General features: G+C 37.2%; 1 protein-coding gene across 1 annotated transcript in view; it reads left to right on the top strand.

The window, feature by feature from the left end:
• Nucleotides 1–19,104, top strand: part of FSIP1 (fibrous sheath interacting protein 1) — a gene marked incomplete at its 3' end in the record, with an annotated part of 86,684 nt that extends 67,580 nt beyond the window's left edge. The window contains exons 12-13 of the mRNA XM_082317616.1: nt 17,144–17,686; nt 18,967–19,104. Coding sequence (XP_082173742.1) covers nt 17,144–17,686; nt 18,967–19,104 — 681 coding nt within the window. The remainder of the gene's footprint in view (nt 1–17,143; nt 17,687–18,966) is intronic.
• Nucleotides 19,105–25,297: the final 6,193 nt, after the last annotated feature.

Raw genomic sequence — 25,297 nt, 5'->3', positions numbered from 1 at the left:
ATGTGAGGAAAGCCAAGCCAAAGAGAGCATGCCTGAAAAGGTGCAAGATGTTATGACCTAGTGACATCCAGCTCTGAGTAGGGAGACTGAAGTGCCTTAAACCCTTTCCCAAGAGTGACTTGAGGATAAAATACAAAAATACCTATGTCATGTCCCTCCCCTTGCTATTCTCTCTGTACTCCATTTTATGGCTTTTTAGTGTGGGAACTTGCAGCCTATTGCTCCCACTAGCCAATATTAAACTGGCTCACATAAAACTACCATTTGTATAGTGACCCATGTAAGGAATATACTTCCAATAATGCATAAAATAAAACATAGACTGCATCAAATGCATCAGGTGCATTAAAAGAATTCCCATATCAAGTGGTGCTTAGTACTGCACGGGGATACGTGGCTGAACAGATTCCACAAGGCAAGAACAAGTTGGTTGTGTCTCCACACAGGCAGGCCAGTGAAATCCATGGCCAGGCAGACCAGTGAAATCCACAACAATTCATTCTTAAAATTCCAGAAGGAATGGATTTCTGATGTCTCTGAAAAGGATAGAATATCATTGTATGGCTCAGAACTATGATGTGTCTTTCTTAATTAAAACTCATTCATTTTAGCAATTAGATATAGCTCTCAAATTGTGCTAGCCGGGATGGTATACACACACCTAATCACGGTGTAGAGGCTGTACTACTACACATCATTCTTCCAGATTGTAGCTGTATCCAATCGTGGTATTTATATAGATTTTTTTTTTTTTTTTTTTTTTTGTCTCTAACAACAACAGGTTAGATATTTATGTATGTGTTTATTATTGTCATGAGCATAAAAAACATCAGATACTTAGAACTTCTGTCTCTTCTAGTATGCTCTTATTGCATCTGAGGCAGTATAATAATGCTAGAAACTGCTGCTAAACTATGTGTTTTCAGAGGTGTGTGTCTATGAACATCTGTTATACTTGTCTTAGCTTGATATATGAACTGTGTTTCAATCAGATCCTTGGTATGTTTAACTTGAATAATTTGCTCATCGCTCCTGAAACTCCTTTAAAAGTTTGAAATATTAATATGCTTAACGGAAAAGCATGTTAACCTAAGCAGTGAGTGTCCTTGGTTAAAGAAGTTATGAATTTTAAATATTTATCATCCACCCTAAGCTTCTACTTTTTGTTTCAAAAAATACGATCTGTTCTTTTCTCAATGTATTTCAACAGGAACGCTCTGTCTGAGTTAGCCTAATGAATAAGTAGCTTTCTGCTAACTGCCTGGAAGATGCACACAAAACACTGGACTGTGTCATTGCCTGCTGATTCAGTAGCTGTGATTCCACATAAGCGAGAGTAGTGTAGTGTCCTCTAAAACCAACAATGTCATCATTAATTCATCAGAAACACAGCTGTGAACTTTGGTTGTTTTTTTTACCAAAGCAACCAGGCAAAAACATTCCAATGTGCAGTAAAGAAAGTTCCAAGCAACTAGGGTGCACAGCGCTTTGTGTTTAAGCCATTGACCTTGTAATGTGATCACACAGACTTTTTGTAAATTAATCTTTCAGATCTTATGAGTGACATGTGAACTTTGACTTCATGGGCAAAAGACAGACTCCAGCTCCAGTAGAGTCACCTGTTTCCCAAATGCATGATAAATTTACATAACTTTCTTTTGAAAAACATGAATCTTTTGGTGCTTTCATGTCTTTTACTAGGGAAAATATTAGACTTTTTTTCCTTTTTGTGCAGTGGTGTACATTACTGAGTATAAATGGGATTGTCCTGAGCTTCATTTAAATATATATTTTATCTATTGCTATAGCAATTATATGTTTCAAACTGCAAAACTTTAATTTTTCTGTGAGCTACATACAGCTGTACCATTTTACATTTTGGTAATTTTTTTGTTTTTTCTAGAATTGTATTAATTTCCCTAAAAGTAAAATTTCTTAGAATTGGTGTTTATACAGCTGTTTTGAAATACATTTTGCATATGAGAATGTTCGGCAGAAAACAGGCGAAAAATTCAAACACTAAAATATTCCTGTATCATCAAGACATTGTTTTATAAACTGTGAGTCTTTTTACTATAAAGCCTTTAGATTTCTACATGAGCATAATTATTTTTTGTGCCTGATGCAGGAAAGCTGGTACACATATGCTTCATAGATGCTGTTTGGGCTATCTGGTTTCCCGTACATCTGTCACTTGGCTTGTGGCATTCTCTTTGGTGATGAGGAGTAAGTACAGGAGCCTGCCCGGTGTTGTTGTGTGACCTGTCGAATGCTGTCATTGATTCTAGTTACAAACATGCAGCCATCTATTATTTACCAGGCATGAGTTTACCAGGGAAAGGGTAAACGGAGGGAAGGAAACGTGTACTACAACATTGCGTTATGTGCTCATTGACCCATAGCTTCCATAGTCAAATCAACCTGCTGTCTCTGTAAAGTGAGCAGTCTTTCTTGCTTTTTGTCTGTATGCAGATACATAGACCTGTGCTTCTGATTGCACAAACCAGGATAATAACAGTAAGGAACGGCAACATTTCGAATGCATGTCCTTTTCTAGATGCCTTTCTTCTGGGACATGAGAAAGGATCTGTGACTGAGAAAAAGGACAGCAGAAGATGCTGAAAGGGGTTTTTATTCCTAAGGCCTAGAGAATTAAAAACTATCACAAATTTAGTGGCAGAAAGTAACTGTGAGGTTTTTCCTCATCCCCCTAGAGGAAAAAGGAGGAGGCTGGCTCTCCTACCCAGTCTTACAATGCTTATACTGTTTCTTGTTTGACAATGACATAAAATACATGGATTTTAGTTATAATAATAGAGGAAATTTGTCTTGCCAGCAGGAATATGGTCATTGGTACTGTTGCACATTTACTGTATGTGTTAGACAAGCCTGAGGAAAAACTATATGGGTTTTAATAAACGATCAAAACTAAGATTTACTTTAACAACTAGACCTACTGAAAAGTGACCTTCGTAGTTAGACAAAAAATTAATAATATTGTCAGTTTACATTTCTAATTGTTTTTAAAACAGCTGTCAAACATTGAGTAATAATAGTTGTTTTAATAACTTGGTTTATCTCAGTCTTAGCTTTTCTTATTGTTATGTGGTAAATGTAAATTTTCTGATAATGTATATTTGAATATTTCAAGGTCTAACTCCTGTTCTTGTACTTACTGAAGGGATCCACCCCCCTTCCTCAAAATCAAGAACGGGTGCAGACAGGCTTGAAACTCCAAATAAAATGTTTTCCCTGGGGCAATATTGTTCATCACATTCTTCCTAAAGGCTTTTGGTTTTTCGTTTTGAATGGAAATAGAAGAGCCAGATGCAGGTATCTCATTTCAAAATACTCTTCCATTCTTTAGAAAAGAAAAAGATTCTTCATTGTTCTCTTTCTTTTTTAAAAATGTTTTTTCAGCACTCCATAAAATATATGCCCGCATTGACAAGCACAGCTGCAGCCTGACATTCCCTATAGAAATTTTGCATTTGCCCTGTGGCAACAAGCCCCGCTAAACACAAAACCAAAATCAAATGATCAGTTCTCTCTCTCACCTGTCATAAGCAGAGACTGAGAGGTGGAAAACTACCCCTACCCGTACTCATTTATCTATACTCATGTACAGTGATTTTTCTCTAAAAGGCAATGACAATTTCATAGATTTTACATGGGGTGTTCCTCAGTGAGTGTAATTATTCATGCTATGAATTGAAAGAGTCAGAAACATTTCATGAGCAGTAAATGGGAACTTGATTTTTTTTTTTCTTTAAGAGACTTAATAGTCCTGCCATTGTGAGGTAGGATTCCGTATTTGCAATTCACATAACTACAAATGTTGCCAACTTCCCTTTCTTTTGCCCCACAAGTTGTGTAATTTTTGGTACCGTTAAAGCTCTAGGTTTTTGCAGTGCCATAATTGCACTAGAATCTTTGCTCCTGTTAAAAAAGAGACAAAACCAAGCCTTTCTTTAAAACAGTAACAATTAAAAGATCAAGAAAAGAAAAAATTACAGTTTCAGATGTACTAAACCTGGTATTTTTGTAGAGGTGTCCTGGCTCTCAGTGTTTGAGTGCTTGCATTTGCCAATACATGGCAGTACTGTACATGCTTTTATTGAGCTTGTGGGATGAACTACAAGACAATGAGAGCTAAGCCAGTGTGATACGTTATGGGTCTTGTTATTTAAAACGAGGTATCTTTTAAAATTCTGTACTTCGGCCTATTTCTCGGAAACAAGTTTCTGAAAAGTAGTGTCTTATATACCTTTTTCTAATCCTCTGTGATTTACCAAATTTCTGCTGTAATATTGATCTCTACTTCTTCCGATTTATTCTCGTTTTGCTTAGTGTCCTTTGAATTGTGTTGTCAGGAAGTTTTCAGTTTTAAAACAATAATCTGTAAGCAAAACTCTAAGTGTTCTTTTCTTTAGATTTTAGCTGGGTTGAATTACAGTCTGAAGCGCTGGTGTCTCTCTGCCGCCTGCGTGGACCTTGGGGAACTACAGTTAATACTAGTACTTGGCTGAGGCTCTTGATTTAGGTGGCATGAATGTGAAACAAAGACAGGAATACTATTATCTGTATTTAATGCAGAGTCAAAAACTCTGTAAGAAAACCACATTTATAAAAGAAACTGCGTGCTTTTTTCCTTAAGTTGGATAGTTGAGATTGTACGCTACCCATATTACTTCACTAGAGAACACTGCAGGTTTCTGTATCTTGTTATTCCACATACAGTAGAACTTCCTTCTTAACATGCTTCACTATTGGGAGGGAACATTTCCAACTCCAGAATATGTATCACAGGTCAGGTTTACCATATACGTATATATGTTGTTATATAGAAGAAGTCAATATTCAGAGGTGCGCGTTGCTATTGATAGACAAGGCCAATTAATAAGATTCACTTTAAAAAATACCCCTAAAGAACATCAGGAAATATGGTCTAAACTCCTAGAATACATAAACTATTACTTTTGTTCTTCTTTAAGCTTCCGCCTATAGTTGCTTTTGGTAAGACTGCGTGGCTTGCTGCTCCTTGGGCCAGTCCTTATTTTTAGTGAGACTAAACTACACCTAACTACATAGGTCATCTGGATCATGTCCTTGTGGCTTCCCTGTTTTTCTTCTTATTGGATGGAGGCATTTTGTTAGTTTTACTGGTGTTTTAGCACTTGCAGTGAAGTTTCTTATGTTATGAAGAAACAAATCTCCATGTTCTTAGTTTTGTTACTATTTATATTTTCTGTTCCCCCACTAGATTATGGGCCTATAAGTAGTCTTAAAAACTTAAAAGATACTTTGTTGCAGAGTTTTAAAATGTTTATAATAAGATACTGTGGTACCATTATGCTACACTCTATCTATTTCTTGGAAAAATAAAAGCCAACATGACCAAAAGAAGAAAAATAAATGGGTTTTTGTAACAGAAAACGGCTGTGACCACATCAAGGCATTTTTGTCTACTCCACTGGCTTTGCTGAAAATTAAAGCCACAACTTAATAATATTCAAGGAAGATAGTTCTATGGAATGAAATCTGTTGAATTGCTTAATAACAAACAGTTAAAAACACAAAATGGGATGTTTAGGAAACTGTTTTTGAATGCTAAATAGCCTAGATTGCAGAAGTTCTGCTTCTTCAGTGGAGGCTAGCAAATGAAATTCTTATTCAGAATGATGGATTGTAAATGCCAGTTTAGGAATTTGTCTCTTACGTGTTCGCAGTTATGTTCAGTGTGTTCAAATAAAAACAGCTTGCTTTCTGACTTAAGAATACTTGAGAGTGTATGAAATCAAGTGCTCTAAAACCAGGGAGCTATCCATGTGTTGAGGAAGATTTCAGAAATGAGAGAAAAAAAACTATACAGTGACTCATGTATAGTACAATGCTTGGTTTTTCTATCTACAAATGCAGTAGATTAGCTGAGCTAAACATTGAACTAATCTGAAGTGAGAAGAGCTGAATTCTTGCAAAACATCTGTTGACAACCTTGAAGTAGACGGATTTTAAATTCGAAGTGATTTGAATCAGAGACTGTTATCATAGTTTAGTATTTAAATCAAAGGGGGGGTACATCATAATTTATGCACCTTTTAAAATCCTTAAACTTTAAAATTATTTTTCTAAAGAATGGTTGACTCTTATCGTTTAGTGACTACTAGGATATGTTGATTTTCAATTAAATATGCCCATTACATTAAGTCAGTACCTCTTTGCCCTAGCCAGGAAAATACACTCTATACACATTTAATTACACAGTTTAATGTATGTTTACTTAGAATTGTGGTTCTTACCTTTTCTTTTATTGAAGATACCAGATAAAATTTCTTCCTTTGTTGATTTCTGCTTACTAGAAATTTGTGCCCAGCTGCTTATGATGGAAGCTGAAGTATAATTCAGAAGTAAGACAACAGTGTTTCAGTGTTTCAAAACTATTGAAACTTAACTAATGAAATTTTTTATTATGCCATATTTACAAAAGTCAAATATGCTATACAATTACAGCCAGGATCTAGATCTTAGGGCAAGAAGTGCGAGAACACTACAAGTATTTGTTGCAGTTAGGAAGGAGAATAGAATAACATTATAACATTTTAGGTTATCTCTTGGACAGAACCAGATTTCATTATGATGTTGGAAATGTTTAAGAAAAAAAAAAAAGTAAATACCCCTGTTTAAAGTTACTTGCTTTCTTGTTAAAAGGAAGTATTACCTGCAGTTAGTGGATTGATCCTATTGCTTGAAAAGTCTCCATGATTTTAGAATACTAGATTTCTTCTTGCTTTTTTTTTATTCATCACCAGAAGATCAAAACTAGTTGGTTGCTCTTCGAACTCCTGTTTGGTTTCTCAAATTCAGATGAAACAGAATTGAACTAAAGAAAACAGGATAAATTCAAATGCATAAAATATCTCTTAGTACCTCTGAAAGAGACTATAATTACCAAAATTTGGCTTATCAATTCATTTAACTCAGCTGCTTAGGTAGTATCAATTCACAGCCACTATTAAAACACTCTTTATAACTTGTTTTTGCTCTAATATGATTTTTTATTTAATGTATAATAGTTTATGTTTTAGGAAGGTCAGACTTTATCAGATTTAGCCATAGGTTCACACTCACCAGTATTTTAGGAAAGATTAGGTAAATGGAAAAATAGCTCTAATTTAATTTAAAATAATTTCTATTACCCTTTATTTACTTTTGTATTTAGGTGTTATACAGAATATATTCAGAATTTCCTTTGATATTCCTTTGTCATCCATTTGTTTTGTTGTGTAAAACCTACCCTTCATAAGTTAATTGGGTAATAAAATATAGGAGTTTTTGTCAGTTTTACTGTTTCGTAACAGTAAATCAAAACTCACTTAGCTTTCCTTTTTAACATGATGCATAAGTCTTATGCTGTATTAGCTCCTAAAAAGACAGAAAAAGCCAGCATGCTAATGGAAATACAGATTTTAATGAGTTACATTTGATATTTTAACTGCTTAGGTTTGAATCCAGTCCTGTTTAGGTTCTAAAGGTCACAAATACTATATTTGGTTCAGTTCATGAAAATGGAGCTTCAAAGTCATAATCTTTCTCTAATGTATATATGCATATATAGGCAATTGAGAAAAATAATTATGTAATCTTCCATTACTTTAAAAATATTATCTTTTTATTAATAAATACATGCCTGATAGGAATGTTAGAAACTTTAGACCTGCGTGACATTTTCAGATTTTGTTTCCTAAAGTTACCTTCTTAAAACTCTGGTGAGGACATACAAATTTAGATTTTGGTGTTCATGAGTGAGAACTTCATTCATTGCTAATATGCAGGCACCTAGAAAATGTTCTACAACCTGTAGATCAAAAGCTGCCATGAAATGAAGCTAAAATTGAAAGTAAGCTTCAGAAAATGAAGGGTAAAAAGTATGACTTGTAGAAATTCAGAAAGCAAGCTTTTTGGATCTTTAAAAGTTAGAAAATTATTTCCATATGCTTCTAAGAAGAAATTCACGCTTACAGCCACCGAAACCTCTTCATTATATCCTAGTGCAGTATCATGCAAACTCTGCAGCTGCAAGTAATGTAGCTTAGTGTCTATGGTATCAATCGAGAAGAAAATGATTGTAAAAGATATTTTAGCTTCCTTTTTTTTCCTACTTCTGTCACCTCTGGCAACCAGTTGCTTTCTCTTTCTAAAGTCTACAGGGTGTGGCGTAGCTGATGAAGCACAGTTTTTCATTATTTGCACATTCAAACCACAACCAATTGACTGGATATTTTTGAGAAAGATAAAATAAAAACAAGTATTATGCCTCTTTGTAATGACTAAAATATGCATGTTTAAATTAGTTTTGCCTGCAAGAACTTGTCGTAATTATTTTCACTTGTATAACCTGTAGGCTATCTTAAAAAAATCACAGAGAAATGAACTGCTGCAATTACCATGTCTCTTCACAATTTTCACCTACTTTTCTTTGTGTCTCTTGCTACTCTAAATAAGATTGTATAAACTCATGTCCCCTTTTGATGTCTGTTAAGATTTCTCTTTGTCAGAGAAAGGGGAAAAATCTTTTAGAGTTTTTTATTTCCAATTTATTAATTAAGTTAATTTTATCTCCTGAATTTTTATACTATTTTCAGATTTATTTTTTAATGGAAATTTTATACGATTCCATGAGACTGATAATGCCTTTGATGTTGTGGTTCTAATGGCTCATGATGTTACAAGCTGAATTTTCTTTTCAGACAGTGATGCTGCCAGATGCCGCTAATCTCCTCCTCTTTTTTTTCTGGTGCTCCTGTTTTCTTACCTAGATATTTCTGTCCTTTCTGCTTTCTGTCTCTTAGCAGCAGCAGCTACAGAATATTGACTACCAGACCTTTTAATTCTGCCCTTACACAAACAGAAACAGTGGAAAAAATAAGAGAAGGGAAAAATATAACTAACAGAAGGAAAGATAGCAGAAGGAGGAAAAGAGCAAAAGCAGGAGATTTTCTCCTATGGCTCAGGAATCCTGTTCATTCTTAAAGATTTATGTCTTTTGTGAAACAGTACAGAATTCCCCAGATGCACCCAAACTAGACAGAACCACAGGACCACCAGATGGTGAATCATCATTTTAGCACAAGGAGCTCTTAATTTCTAAATCCATTACTTAGCTTCCAGTCTTAATTTTTAACACCATCAAATCAATACACATTACTGTCCTCCCCAGAAATACGCTCACTGAGTTGTAAGCATGTTTTTGATCTACTCTAGTTACATGTTCTCTCATTACATTCTGAAATAACTCTTCTGAAGTAGCCTTACAGAGGAAAGATTAACTTTTTTCTTTTACAATCTTTAAGCTCTGTCTTGTAACATAATGTTTTTAAAACAAACAAGCAAGGACTGAGAGCCGTAACATGATGTGCCGGACACTTAAGAATGTCTTTGTAAAAGTGGGTGTATGGGTCTCTGTACTGGGTCTGGCTGGGATGGAGTTAATTTTCTTCATAGCAGCTGGTATGGAGCTGTGTTTTGGATTTGTGACCAAACCAACGCTGATAACACACCCACGTTTTAGCTGTTGCTGAGCAGTGTTTGCGCAGCATCAGGGCCTTCTCTGTTTCTCGCTGTGCCCCCCCAGAGAATAGATTGGGGATGTGCAATAGGCTGGGAGGGGACACAACGAGGCAGATGACCCAAACTAACCAAAGCGATACTCTGTGCCATGTAACATCATGCACAGCAATAAGAAGGGAAAAGAGGGGGTTCTAGGAAGTTACCCATCTTTTGCTCAGGAACTGGCTGGGCATTGGTCTACCCGTGGGAGACAGTGAGTGATTGCCTTTGCATCACTTGTTTTGTTTTCTTTATCTCTTCTTTCACTTCTCCTTTGCATATTAAACAATTTTTATCTCGATCCACAACTTCTATTGCTTTGACTCTTCCTTTCCTCTTCCCCTGTCCCACTGGGGCGGAGGGGGCGGGGAGTGGCAAGCAGCTGTGTGGTGCTTAGCTGCCTACCGGGGTTAACCCACAACAGTCTCATAAGGACATATTCCCATAATTTAGATTAGTTTACAAGTTATGGACACCAATCCTGACTGCTGTGGTGCAAAAGAACTTTGGGCTTTTAGCATTTCTGGAAATTGTAAGAAGCTCTTCCACAACGACATGATGTGTCTGTTTCTGTATGGAGCATATTAATAATATTGCACAGTAGCACTGACCAGTACTGTTCATAGGCAAGTGCATGGTGATGCATAAAGGTGAGACCTTGGAGTTGATGGTGCACGTTGAGTTGAGTAGTGTGGAGACAGAAAGCAAGGATTGCCTTTTCAAAGCAGAATAGAGCTGTTTGAGAAACTATTAGTAAGTCATGAAATAACTAAAACTTACAAAACCTTCCTGTGCTCATATGTCAAAAATCTGAATGTTGTCTCAATAGATCAGTGTACCCTTAAATGGAGTCTTTTTATCAGGAAGAGAGCAGTTACTTTAGAATTGACTGTTGCAGTCCTACACATCAGTAGAAACGTAACTAAATTAGACCATCAAAGTAAATTGTTTCAAGCAAATAAAGTATATCTTGAGAACTGTTGATTGTAATACTTTCAGATTAAGCAACAACATATACAAGTTTGTAGACATGCCAGCTACATGAGTCCTCAAATAGTCCTGGCTTTCTAGTGCTTATTCATTTACTGTGTGTCATTTATGATTATTTACTATAATTAGAAATAATCCTGACGTTAGCTTTCTCCCCATGCTAAAATCTGATAAGGCTTTTCAGGGTTAGTCTGTTTCTGTTACTGTGTAGATGTGGAAAACAAGCCTAAAGCTTTGAACTTGCAAGCCTGTAGTCACAGCAGGTCTGTCCACAGCGATCCACAAGTTTGCATTCCTATGACATGCAGTAAGGTTTTCTCTATAGACCCATGTCACCGAGGAATTCAGCAAGAAACAAGAAATCTTCAGTCAGAGAAGGGCCACAAGTGTGTGAAAAACTAGCCACACATAAACAGTAAAGGTCATTAGCAGGCTCCTAAACTCCTGGCTAGGAATTAGTTTTTTGGATCATTAACGGTAAAAAGCCTAGGAAATGAATAGGACTCAGTGTCCTATTAAAAATTAGCCAGAACAATTAAAAGGTTTTCCAATTTCTAATGGGAACCAGACCTAATAGCTCATTTTCCCTTGTCTAGTGGGCTGTTTCTGCATTTTGAATTACATTAATTTTATGTCCTTGTATTTTTAAAGAAATATCTTGAAGTATTTTTACTGTACAGGAGTTGTAAATTATTTACAGTGAGGGCAGTGAAAGCTTGGGAGAAGTGGAATCTAGTGTCTCCCTAAGACAGCGTTACTGATTCCAAGTCTTGTGACTCTAAACTAGTACAGTTAGCTGTGACAGGATTTCTTCTGGTGTGTGCAAATACATAGTTTGCAAACGCCTAATACAGTTGCTGTATTATGCGATCCCATGCGTTAAAATGCTCATTTGGTTGCAAATGCACGGCCTTCTTTGGTGTGAGGTGTCTCCTTAGGGTATTACATGTTTCCCGAAACTCAGTTTTCTGATTTCAACAGCAGCCTTTCTGCTTTCATTTCAATGTAAATTTCTTGCTGCTGAGTGGGTGACTGATGGCTCTTTAAGAGCTATCTTCTCCTCTGCTGTGTATTTTTCCTTAACCCTAAAATGACTTTGGCACAAGAAAATTGTGAACAGTGGGCCTTTAATATTTTAAAATGTAATTTTTGGAGAGGTATGTTAAATACTTTTTCTTTCCTTATCTTTGCATCCTTGCAAGCATGCTTTACAAAAAAATCCAAAGGGACGAAGAGAAAAAGAAAGAACAAAAATAAGTAATGTTTTAAAATAAGTAATGTTTTACATTGTGTGCTTTGCCTGCAGGCCTGCCGCTCTGGAGGAAAACAAGCCCACAAGTTACCAAACTTTGTCAGTCTGTACCTGTTACACTCATTTCCCTCCCCATTCACCTTAGGCTCTAAATCTCCCCACCTAGCCCTCTGGTAATAATCTAGGTAATCTATGAACTAATTGTCAATACAAGGCCCATGATTTTCCTGAAAAGAAAAAAAAAAAAGAAAAAAATAAATTTGGACAAGGAAAAGTAGATTGCAGATAAATAGGGTGGGGATGGGGGGAATAAAAGGACAAAAGAAAGGCAGGACAAGATGATCTTCCTCACTATGCTCATTTTGTACTCAGTCATTCATTTACACCAGATGCAGAATTCCCTTCTGCAGTGAGTGAATTGCCCTGTCATTAACATAAAATTAGCTCCAAATGATCTTGGCCAAGAGCTTTGAAATATGTTAATATAGAACCACACACTCAAAAACATGTGGGAATTCATGTGGGTTTCCAGATGTGAGAATCTTCTGTGATACAAATATAGTTCTCTTTACATAGCATAACAGTCTGCTCTGTGGATGTACTCTAGATGCCGTTCTGCTTCCAGTAACTGTAGTGGTGTAACTATGTTTCTGTGGTGCTCTGCCTGAGTGAATGCATCTTGTTTCTTGTAGTGAGTCTGTTCTAATAGTGACTACTTGTAAACAGACATTGTCCTGCAAGTTAAAATACTCCTTCAAGAAATGTACGGCATTCAGTGTGGGCTAGTAAATTAGATTGAGAGTGAAAATTTGAAAAATTCCATGTTTTATTTTTGATTTGTCATGTGTTTTGCTACTATTTGTTTTTTCCTGTCTGACTTATTTTTCATCAGTGAGTACTTTCTGCGCTAGGATTAAAATTTAGAAGCCTGAGAAAAGTTTGAAGAGGTCATAATTTTTCCTTTGTTATATAAATAAGCGCTTAAGATAGTGTTTTTATTTCAGTTATATTATCAAAAGTACATTGATTGATACCAAGATTAGCTGAATCTCAATATAATTACCTGATCTTATGTTCATCGAAATAAAGCTCTCTACAGATAATGATAGTCTGTCCATGCTCTTTTTTGTTTGTTTGTTTGTTTAAAAGCCCTTAACATCTCAGTTTCTTTAATGCAGTTGTCTTCTTTTGTATGTGTAGGAAGTAAACTCAAAGTGTCTTTGGGAAGGAAGTTGGTCTGTGCAGGGAAAGACTAGTGGGTTGAATAAATCTATAAAACTGAGTTTAAGTACATCAGCTACTGCCTGAACTGTAAAGTAGTCAGTCTATAGTAGCAATTATTAGCTATTATTAATGTTTGAACATGTAAATACAGAATGGTGACTGAAAGTAACCTAAAATGTCTTTCTTGTTCACTTTGTAGTGTCACCTTGTAATTTTTAGTAGCCACAACAAGTTTTACAATGAAACACTATTCCTGACTGAAAACAGTCCCCATTCATGAACATGAATAATCAGTTTTCAGGCGTAATCCATACACCCTGTGCTACTTAGGTTGCAATCTCATCATGTTGTATACATCAAACAGGGTCATATCACTCCTGTAGTTGGATAAGAGACCTTTAGGGAAAAAAAAATTAGCTAGACATCTGATATTGATCTTTCCTCTGAAATGACAGTAGCTCCATGCTCTAACACAATGTAAAGTAAATTCTGTGTAATTGTCATTACAGAGTGAATAAAATCATTTTTTGACATAAATCTCTGCAGCCTTAGGGAGTTCATCAGGTTGTCAACTGATCCTTTGGCTCTTGGAGGTTGGGTAAAACCAAGATTTCGATTGTAGAAAGCATTTCTTTCCATTAAATGTTGCATAGTATCTATAACAGTTATAATATATATTATTATATCTTCTATATCTCATATAGTCAAATGTATTATGGATATCTAAAACATGTCTTGTACTTTTCATTATAATCTTTAAATTGTCAGGGAGTATTGTACTTCTGTATTTGCTGGAAGAACAATACAGCAGCTCGCGTGTCATCCGTCAAGTTCCTGGAATTTGTAGAGGACTGTTTCCTCTTACAAATGTTAGATGTGCCAACCAGGAAGGAGGCACTACTGGACCTGCTATTCACAAACCAAGAAAATCTGCTTTGTAATGTCTCAGTCAGTAACAACCTTGGCTGCAGTGATCACAATATTATGGAGTTCGGGATCCGGCTGAGCATGCCGAAGGTTAGCACCAAGACAAGGGTTCTAGATTTTAGAAGAGCAAACTTCAGCTCGCTCAGAGCTCAGTTGGGAGGGATTCCATGGGAAGCTTCCATGGAGGATAAAGGAGCCAGTGAGTGCTGGGAGTTCTTCAAGAATGCTGTCTTCGAAGCCCAAAACCAGTTTATTCCCTATAAAAGAGAAGGAAGTAAGCGGAGTAAGAGGACCCCTTGGCTCAACCACGAGCTCATGGGTCTGCTTAAAACCAAAAGAGACACGTACCAGAGATGGAGAAGTGGAAGATTGTCCACTGAGGACTACAAGGGCATTGCCAGAGTGTGCAGAGATGCAGTTAGAAAAGCAAAAGCTCAACTTGAATTGGAACTGGCCAGAGATGTCAAAAATAACAAGAAAGGGTTCTTCCGGTATGTAAGTTGCAAGCAGAAACAGAAGGAAGACATAGGCCCACTGTTAAACAGTAGAGGTGAATCAGTCACCAACAATGCTGAAAAGGTTCTCAATACCTTCTTCACCTCTGTCTTTACCAACACTGTTGGATCCCAGGTGTTGGGAACAAAAATCCAGGAGCATCCAAGCATAGACTCACCATCAGTGAAGAAGGAGTTAGTATGTGAATTATTACAGGAGCTTGACCCCTACAAATTGATGGGCCCTGATGCCATCCACCTGAGGGTGTTGAGAGAGCTGGCTGATGTCATTGTGGGGCCACTCTCTATAATCTTCGGGAAGTTGTGGAAGTCGGGGGATGTCCCACAGGACTGGAGGAAGGCAAATGTTACCCCTATCTACAAGAAGGGCTCAAGGGAGGATCTGGGTAATTACAGGCCCATCAGTCTTACTTCAATCCCCAGGAAAGTCATGGAACGGATCCTTGTGGGGGCCATCACGAGTCAAATGAAGCACGTGATTGGGAAAAGCCAACACGGCTTCAAAAAAGGCAGATCGTGCCTGACAAATCTGGTGGCCTTCTATGATAAAGCGACCTGCTCGGTTGACATGGGGCGAGCGGTCGACGTTGTCTACTTGGACTTCTCCAAGGCCTTCGATATGGTTCCCCACGGCCGCCTCCTGGAGAAACTGATGCGTTATGGCCTGGACAAGTGGTCTGTGCAGTGGGTGAGGAATTGGCTGATGGGCCGCACCCAAAGGGTGGTGGTAAATGGCTCTTTTTCAAACTGGCAACCCGTCACAAGCGGGGTCCCCCAGGGATCGATATTGGACCCAACGCTATTCAATATCTTCATAAGTGATCTGGATAAGTGAGAGAGATCAAGTGTAGCCTGATGAAACTCGCAGATGACACCAAATTGAGTGGGGAAGTAGACATTCTGGAAGGGAGAGCCACCCTGCAGGAAGATCTGGATAGGCTGGAAGAGTGGGCTAACAAGAACCTTATGAAGTTTAACAAGGACAAGTGTAATGTCTTGCACCTGGAAAAGCATAATCCAGGAGTGCAGCTCAGACTGGGATCCACCTGGCTAGAGAGCAGCTCCATGGAAAGGGACCTGGGGGTCCTGGTGGGCAGGAAGCTCAACATGAGTGAACAGTGTGCTGCTGCGGCCAAGAAGGCCGATAGGATGCTGGGTTGCATCAAAAAAGGCATCACCAGCAGAGATAGATAAAGAAGTCATTATCCCACTCTACTCAGCGCTCTTCAGGCCACACCTGGAATACAGTGTAATCAGTTCTGGTCCCCGTTATACAAAAAAGATGTGGACAGGCTGGAGGGGGTCCAGAGAAGGGCCACCGAGATGATCAAGGGTCTGGGAAGCCTACCGTATGAGGATAGGCTGAGAGAGCTGCGTTTGTTCAGCCTTGAGAAAAGGAGGCTTAGAGGTGATCCCATCACCATGTACCCATACTTAAAGGGGAGCTACAAAGAAGATGGAGACTCCCTTTTTACAAGGAGTCACACGGTGAGGACAAGGGGTAACGGGTACAAGTTACTCCCAGGGAGATTCCGATTGGACACGAGAGGTAAATTTTTCACAATGAGAACAGTCAATCATTGGAATAATCTCCCCAGGGAAGTGGTTGACTCTGCTACACTGAACACGTTTAAGACTCAGCTGGACATGGTGCTGGGCCATCTCATCTAGATTGTGCTAGAAAGGTTGGACCAGATGATCCTCGAGGTCCCTTCCAACCTGGTATTCTGTGATTCTATGATGTATTACCAAGGAGCATTAAGGATTGTAAAGGCTAGAAGTAACTCCCCATTGCAAATCTCACTAAGCAAAATATCCTTTGCTATTCTTCACTGTTACCAGCTAATATCAGTCCTTATGTTTAATATCAAATTTTAAGAAATGTTCAGTAAAGGAAACGTGCATGATAAAAATGATGTGAGTGTGCCACTGTCTGAATAAGAAATTGACTGAAAAGGTACATCTAGCCAAGCAGTGACACCTTGTAGAAAGCAGTAAAACTGTCGTACAGAAGATGGGGCTTTCTTCTGTCACATGCCATGGGATATACTTGACGTGGAAGGTCCTGTAACTGATGTGCTTTTTGTCACGTAGTTGAGAGAGGCTATGTTGCATTTCTACAGTGAGCAGCTGGGAATACTTCAGTCAATATGTGACAACCTTTGTGGGCTGGTGCTGTCCAAAACCATTTTTGAGCCCAGTTGCATCACCCCAACAGCTGAAAGTCTTTTAGCAATATGCTGTTTTGCTTTCAGTAACTAAAATCTTAATGTGTGTGTCTGTATGTATACACAACAAACCAAGATATATGAAAAAGTATGTGCTTTGGTAATGAAAAAGCAGTGATATCTAGTGGAAGACTAAGCAAAGTCAAAGGCCTCTCAGTGCTTTGTGGACATCAGACTTCTTTCCTAACTTTCAGAGTCTCTTCTATCTAGAACCTAGTGAAGATGTTACATAAATGATGTAATTATGTAAATGTTTATTTAAATTAAGTTTGAATTGAAAAACATTGATATCAATTTAAGAGTTCTGCCCGTGCTTTTGTATCTCTCAAACTGTTTTATGGTGCTGCTTTTCATTAATTATATTTTGACTGAAGAAATTCTTGCCCCTTTTCTTTTTTCAGACGGAAGAACAAACGGGCCTCTCTGAAGAGCAGCTTAAGACCCTTCTGGAAGAATGTATGCAGCCTCAGAGAACAATAAGCAACGTTACCATGCCAAAGTCTCAGGAATCTCTTTCTTGTGGATTAAGTCCCCCTTGTTACACAAGTCAAGACTCCACTCTTCACTCCACATCCACTCTTTCCAAAATGTTAGTTGAAGACCATATTGTAGGGATGTTAACAGCTCAGGAAAAGGCTGGACTCGAAGACAAAAGCTTATGTGTTAATGCAGAGAGTGAAATCCCTGGCTACTATATCAGCAAAGCATTGGCTGATAGTCACTTATCAAAGGATTCACTGGCCCAAACAGAGGAACCTGATGACCTAGAAGGTTTACAGAAGATGGGCGATAAGAGTATTACTGAAGGTTACTTTATGTCAAGAGCACTCAACACAAAAAGGTTGAAGAAACCTTCTTTCTTGGGTGAACCATTATATTGCATCAGCATGAACAATGAGCCATCCACAGAGGCTGACATTCTCAGCATACCACTGCAAACCAAAGGAGGTGAGACTCTTAACAACCCTTTAGAATAGGCTTTTGATTATGATGAAAAACACCAAGCAGGTTCTCACCAAAGGTATGCACCAATACACACTGATTATTATGGCGGGGCAAGGATGTGCTTTTATAAAACATAAAACTGTGCCAAAAATAATACACACAAAATAACAGAATGTTTATTAAAATTCTTGCCTTGACATAATTGACTATAAGTCTAGGACTCTTATGAAATATAATATTGATGTTGATTAATTCTGTCAACTGGAAAACAGTGTTGACAACACATATGGATTATCTTTTTGGTAGTAGAAAGTCATGTTCACTGTTCTGTGGAGAGCTAATATTCTCCCAGTAGTTGGTATAACAATTCACACAAAAATCCAAGTGTTTCTGGCATGCTTTTAATAAACTGAGTAGTATAGAAACAAACATGACCTAGCTATATTAAGAATAATAAATTGCTTTCAGGGAGTTCAAATTTACAGATAGAAGATAAGAAAATGATTAAATACTGCATAATTTCTATAAATTACTTTTTGTTCAGTAAAAGAAAGAATAGACTTTAACCAGCAAAAAATTAAATTCACCATATCTGGTATTACAAATAGATTTTGGAAATGTCTCTGGTTTTTATGTCCTTTACTTAAATGCAATTATATAGCGATATTGTAATCTGAATCTACATTTAGATTTTTAGCCTAAGACCACTTCTCTTTCTGGAAAGCAAGCTGTTCAAATAAGCCAGACTTTAGGCAGGTACAGCTACATCTTTAATTTCCTTCATAAAAGTTGTGACAGTATGAAATTGTTGGTGATTAAAGTGCTATGGTTTAATTGTATTAGAAATCAATAAATTTTGCTAGGTTTGTCAAGATAAATCTTTGTTATACTGGTAATCTATTCTGAATTTGGAGAAACATTTTTTCACATTCATTGGTAATTTAGAAGAACATCCTAATACCTCTTTACTATGTTATCATTTCTTAATTATGTTCACAACTGTTTCTTTGATTGTTCACACTTAACCTTTCTACAGTGAAAGCAGTGTTAATTTTTTAAAAGTGATTCCACCTATCAGAAAGCAAGAAGGCTTGTTTTTGCTGTTTTTACACTGCCAGACAAAGCTGGTATTCAGACTCACCTGCCCATTATGAGATTTAGGCCATAGCTGCAACAGGAAGAAAATAGAAATACAATACCTGTAGAAAAGGTTGGGGTTTTTTTTTTTGGTCAGTTGGTTTTCAGCTAACTTCACATGCCAGCTTTGCTCTTCACGTAGATGCAAGCATCAGAAGAGAGGAGCAAGGGAAGAAGGAAGTGGTCTGCCTCAGAGGAGAGCGGGGTGGCAGTGGTGGTGATGGGGAACACCGCAGAGAACCACCTCTGCCGGGGGCAGCCTGATCTCATGCAGGATTAACATACTACACCACCAGTCTTCTTCAGCAACCGATAGTGAGAAAAACTCAAGTTTCACTTGCTGCCTTCACATGAATTGAGGTTCTCCTTTAGTCTGAATAGATGTAGTACAGATTCAGGTTATGACTCAGCCCCAACTACCATCTCTCTTTATTAGTGTATTTTAAGATGGGATGTGTTAAATCAAGCAAAACACCATGCACTGTAACCACTATGTAGTGAAGTGAGCAGGTAACTGTTCATACCTGTTGTGGTAGACATAGTCACTATGAGGTAATTTTATTGCACAAGGGAGAAAGGAGATTTCAGCTATTAAGTAAATTTCCATATGGGACATCTCATGGTAAAAGTCTTTGAAGTGAATGTGTTAACGTTTATCACATAATAATTTAAATATCTTTGAGTCATAATTATGTGTTGTGTCAGAGCAATGCAATAGGGTGTTTCAGTTATCTATTTTCAGTAGTGGCTGAGTAACATTCAACCATATAGACCTCAAATCTGTACGGTTAATAAATGTCTTGGGTTTACGGTCATTTTGCTTACAAAATTTTTTTTTTTTTGGGCGGGGGGGAGTGTTCTGAATTTTCAGAGTCTCTAAATCTTTTCACTTTTACTAAAAACCTAAAAACAAAACCAAGGATATCATTACAGTATCATTACCTCATCAGGCTTTGAGTCTTTGTGTCAGTGTCTGATTTTTAAGAATGGTGTGAACAGGTAATCTTTAGGCACGATAAATGTAGGTGCAAAATAAAACCCACTTCAGAGGTTTGTAATCGTTTTTACATTAGTGTGAAGTATTTTGCAGTTAACCATAAGATTAAATTATATTCAGATTTATTGTATTCCATTAATATTACTCTAATGCTAAAACGTACATCCAAAATTAGCATTTAAGTAGAAGGCAGTCCATTCTTATTATTTTTGTCCATGTACTGCTTATGAGAAAGTGCACAGCATAAACCAGAAAACCCTGATACCTTTCCATGGAATTAGTTTCCTTCAAAGGTGACTCACTTCTGTCTTAAGCAATTATTCCTGGCCATAAGCAAAAGGTTGTGATTTTTATCAAATTTGAAAAGTTGCCTAATGTATTCTATAGGTAAGCTTGTTGTTAGTTCAGACATGATTAGATGTGCTTTCATTGTATGGAGGAATGGAGAACCCAGGGGAGTCCAGTTTAAGGCAAATACATCGCAGATGAAGGGCTCAGGTGCATTTTTATTTTCAAGAGACATTGACATAGTTGAGCTTTGTTATGGTCTTAATTCTAAAGGACATTTAAACATTTATGAGTAATCTTCCGTAAACAGTTTGATTTTCTAGCCTGCTACATGTGGTTTAAATGCTGTGTAGTGCTGTGTAAGCAAACAAAACTGTGTTTGTGTGAAACTGGTTTACCAGAATTTCTGTTTTGGAGTCATTGTGGTACTGTAGTCTGTGATATAGTTTTACTGTAATACATTATTTAAGGAAAGCACAATTATTAACATCATTCATATCTATATATATTTGTATATATATATCTGAAGGAAACTCTCATGTGCTTTCAGACATAAGTAATTCCTGCTTCTTGAAAAAAGTAGTAATTTGCATCAGGGTCATATGCATGTATGTATAGGTGATGTTTACTGAGATAAACAGAAACCAGACTTACCCACACACAGATAAGGAAAGGCTGTTATTTCTCAGTTGTATGAGCCAATTAGTAATTATTTCCAGCTCTTTTTTTTTTTCTTTTTGGTCTATATTAAGTTTTAAGTAGAAGTTGTATTACAAACTGCTGTTGCTTTTTCCTCTTGCAAATAATATTGTGCTTGCAGCAGTTCAGCGTATGATTCTTTCCTTTTTTACAGATGATATGAAGATTGAAAGTTGAGGGGAGAGTGATTATATGCTTCTTTACACAATGGTTTATTCTAAAAGTGTGGTTTCAGACACTCTGAATCCAATGAATTATCAACATTGAAAACTATTCCATGAGGTGATTTATTCTTAAGAGATAATTATTATTATCATTATCATATATTTTTTCAGCTTGATTTCAAAATAAACTCTTGCACGTCATTACATTTCCTGGGAGTGTTCTATCTAATAAATAAAGGTACATACGCATTTGTGTAGCTGTGTGTCTGATAGACGTGCATGTCCTTGTTCACGAAAGATATAAAATACAACTTGCAAATTCCATTTCTGCTGATGAGACTTTATTAGAACAGATATGAAATGTATATAATAATTTTATCTTTTCTCCTTTACACACAATCTACTTTTTTCCTGTAGTTAGCTAAGACCTGGCCTCTGTTATCCCAGTACAGTTTGCGGGAGCTTGCAGCCTGTCTGACGGCAGAGCCCTGACCCAGCGAGGGACCCAAATACATACTCAGTCTTCTGCCCAGGGGCTGTCTGCTCGACTGCTGGTTTGATTGAAGGTAAAGACTTGCACAAGTCCTCTGCTGGATCAGAACATCAGCACCAGTCTGCTCAGTCCGATTCTTGGTCCTGCGAAGAGTGTAACCATATAGCGACCAATCTTAGCCTCTGGTTAAGAAGTGTAACTAAGTAATGAAAGATCGCAGTCCCCTGTGAAGGCTTGGTGCGAATAGAAGTGAAGGAGTTCAGAAGCGTGCCCTAGCGGTTACTGGATTGTGAAACCTTATAGTAATGGCTAGCTGGGGGAAGGGGAATACAGCTGTTTTGTGTTTGAGATAATAGTAAAAATTCATTACAAGTTTTTGCTTGTCTACTCTTTAACTACTGTTTTTCCTGGATTTTCTACTTATTTACTGAGCTGATGGTTGGTTTTTAATTTCATGCGCTGTAGTGTCAGAATAAGAAGAAATTATTACAAAAATATGGTTCTCTATTAAAGGATTTTTTTTTTGGGGGAGAGATATTCTAGCAAAGAAAACTCAATAGATTTTCCCGCTGCCAAGCTCTGATTCAACACAAGCTAAAAGGACAAATTCTTTCTCAGATATTATACTAGCCACTTAACATTTAGCAAGAAAAGATGTATGGATACAATGTTAACTATACAATGGCTGCATTATAGCATAGGTCTTACTTGAACTAGTCTGAATGTTTAAATTAATGCACATATTGGCCCAGATTTTAATCTCATTTACGGAGTTGCCAGTCTGAGTGGATGTACACTCCTGAGGAAGTGGTAATCGTGTGGCTATAACAGAAATCAGAATCTAACCTACTTTATTTTAATTGAAAATGTAAACAGGATACTATATTTGTGACAAGCAAGTGCTGTTTATTGTTTTCTGATATTTTTACTTGTTTTGCAACAGCAATAACAAATCCACGGATACTGGGCGTTCTGCGTAGTCCTGTTCCTCTGCACAGGATCGCTGTAAGCACATTTCATGGAGCTTTGCAAATCTCACCTAGATGTATTTCTTATCTTTCTTAAAAATTTTAAGTCTGTGTCGTAATTTCTTTAGCATAAATATAAACAAAGCAATACTGACAAAGTTTTCTCAAGAGTATTTTCTGTGCTTGTATGATATTTGTGCAGGACTGTCCACTGGCTGTAATCTTTCTGCAGTCCAGTTATTTTCACATGGAATTCATGTTTTACAGAGTCCTTCTCAAAAACAGTGTTAAAGTGCTCGGATAGTTTTTGAAGAAAACTAAGTTCTGTTTCAAGTTTATATGTAGAATATCTACAATTATATTAAGAGAAATAATAATTATTTCTTAGTTTCCTAGTGTATTTTGTTATCTTAAGTCTCTCACCGTTATGAAAGAGCTTTTCCTAGCACCCTCAAGGAAGAGCCTGTTGCTGACTAAGCCTTACAATATTCCTGAAGCCATGAATCCAACTTTTTATTCACATCTGGCATTTCAGGGATAAGCAGGCAAGTTTGAATGACTACTGACTTGAAGAGTATATTCCGACAGGAACTCTGCTACTTCACTTCAGGTCTTGGGAAGTGCCAAGCACCCTGCACCAGTTGTAGTCACTGCAAACTGCAGGCACCTAGCGCTCATGAAATGCTATTCCAAAGGTGCTTATGCTCGGTACCTGAAATCAGAGACTGCATCAAAAATTAGTGACCTAATATTTATCTGTGTTTGGTTTCTATTGCATTATCTTAAATAACAGGTTCTGTGGGAAGATTTTATTTCTTACTTGATGTTACAGGTGAAATAGCAATTCAAGCCCTCCTTTCTTTATTTATTTTCATTTTTAAGTAAAACTGTCAAAAAGAAAATTATTTGGTAAAACATGTTTACTGGTATGAGGTACAGAATAATGGAGATGTTATATAAAATATAGTGCCCAGGTCATTTGCTGAAACATCACCAATATCAGGGTAAAAGGAGAGTTGAGCCCAGGAGGATTCATGGGTTTTTCATTGTTTTTCCAGTGTCTCTGGGTTCTGACCTGCAATAACCCCTCTGTCGAGCTTGCCACTGGAATTCCAGCTGCGCTGGAATGCGGCGGCTTCTCATCGGGGAGTGATGCAGTAGTGATGATTAAGATATTCAAATGAATTTTCATTTGCAGCCTAACTCAGGATTTGGAAACAGGGTTTCCAAAATACATACCTTCATTCAGTGTAAGTTGTATTTGGTAAAAAATTCTGACAACTAGCTTCTTTACAGTCTTTCCTAGCTCTGTTCATCCCAAAATGCAGCAGAGCACAGAAGACTGATTTTTAAAGTTATCCTTCTGACTTTTGGGCTTCGAGATCTGTTTTAGATTGAGGAATAAGAAATTTTGTGTGTGCATGTAGGTTTGCACTGTTTTCTGTTCCTTATTTTCCACTATGACTTTACAGCGCAAGATAGGTAATTTTGTTCCAAAATTTTAATATTGGTGAAAGCAACATACCCATGAAGAGAAGATTTTGGTGTGCTTGCATCTGTTTGCTGAGCCATATATGACCAAACCATTCTGCCATTGTGACTGAGACTCCTCAGTAATATACATACAGTGCTGGTGTTCATGGTGGCCAGCGCTCCGCTGTTGATACTGATTTACTCTAGTGGGTACGTTTCGATGCTGCATGCTTTGCCCTTTTAAATTACAAACTCCATAGTGTTTTCCACTGAAAGAGGAAAATAAGGGTGATTCAATCATTTTCATGAACGATATGTGTGTATATGTGTAAGTATATATAAATTATATGTATTAATTTAATATATATTATATATAATATATACTACAAGTACATATATTTGAGCAGGATGATTTAAAGAACTGTAGTGTTGATTTCAGTATACTGTAATGGTATGAGAAGTTCAGTCCAGATTTACAGTTATTATGCAGATTTAGAGCAGTTGAGGGTCTTTTCCATTTCAAAGAGAAGTGACAGACTAAATATCCTGATTTAAAATAAAAAAGAAAAAGTTTCTTGACTACAGACAATAATAATAAAAGGAGTGAAGTTATTCTTATATGTCCAGAATTCAAGTTTAAATTAAAGTCATTCTATCAACGGGTGAAAAAACTTCCAGCTTCATCATAAAAAAAAAAAAAAAAAAGAGGAGGAGGAAAACGCCCCACAAAAATTCTCAGCCAAATGCTTTTTTCCAAGCCAGACAATGGCTGGTATCTTCTTTGTGGAGCTGTAGTGCATGTTTTCCCTCTCACTTCCCGAGCAGAACTCCTGCAGAGTCAGTGGACACGCTGAGCACAGAGTGAAACCAGGCTCTGCAAAAATTATCTGCTGCGTAGATCAGAGAGGAAAGGGCTGCTTAAACATGTCACCAGCGTAGCAAGGACTAGTCTAGAAGTGCGAAAAAGTATGCCAGTAATTCACGGGCTAGAAAGGGTGCAAGTTTACCTCCCAGTCAGGGGGGGATAGGTGAGAGGCTGTTGTTTGCAGCCCAGTTTCTGTAATTTCAATAATGATAAGAATTTTTATATTTCATTAACCCCCCCTATTTTCTAGATAAAATTTCAGCAAGTAATATGAGAATGCACCTCTTCTCTTTGTTTCACTTCTTAGAAAGGCTTTCTAACCACAGCTTTAAATGAGATCTCTCTCTATTGCTTTTTAGGTGCAAAATCTGTTACACTGTTTACACTTCCAAGAGCGCTTCCTCCCCCAGTTACAAAAGAAGAGCCCCACCTCTGGGAATCTCACAGTTCGAAGGGCAGACACAGGAGACAAGGGGGTGTGGCAGATGCTTGGAAAGTTGTTAAATTAGGAAGGTTTTTGAAATCC

This window comes from Platalea leucorodia, assembly GCF_965183815.1.
Source record: "Platalea leucorodia genome assembly, chromosome: 7".
In the NCBI taxonomy this organism is placed as follows: domain Eukaryota; kingdom Metazoa; phylum Chordata; class Aves; order Pelecaniformes; family Threskiornithidae; genus Platalea; species Platalea leucorodia.
The sequence above is the reverse complement of the archived record's forward strand: the minus strand, read 5'-3'. Positions and strand labels throughout refer to the sequence as shown.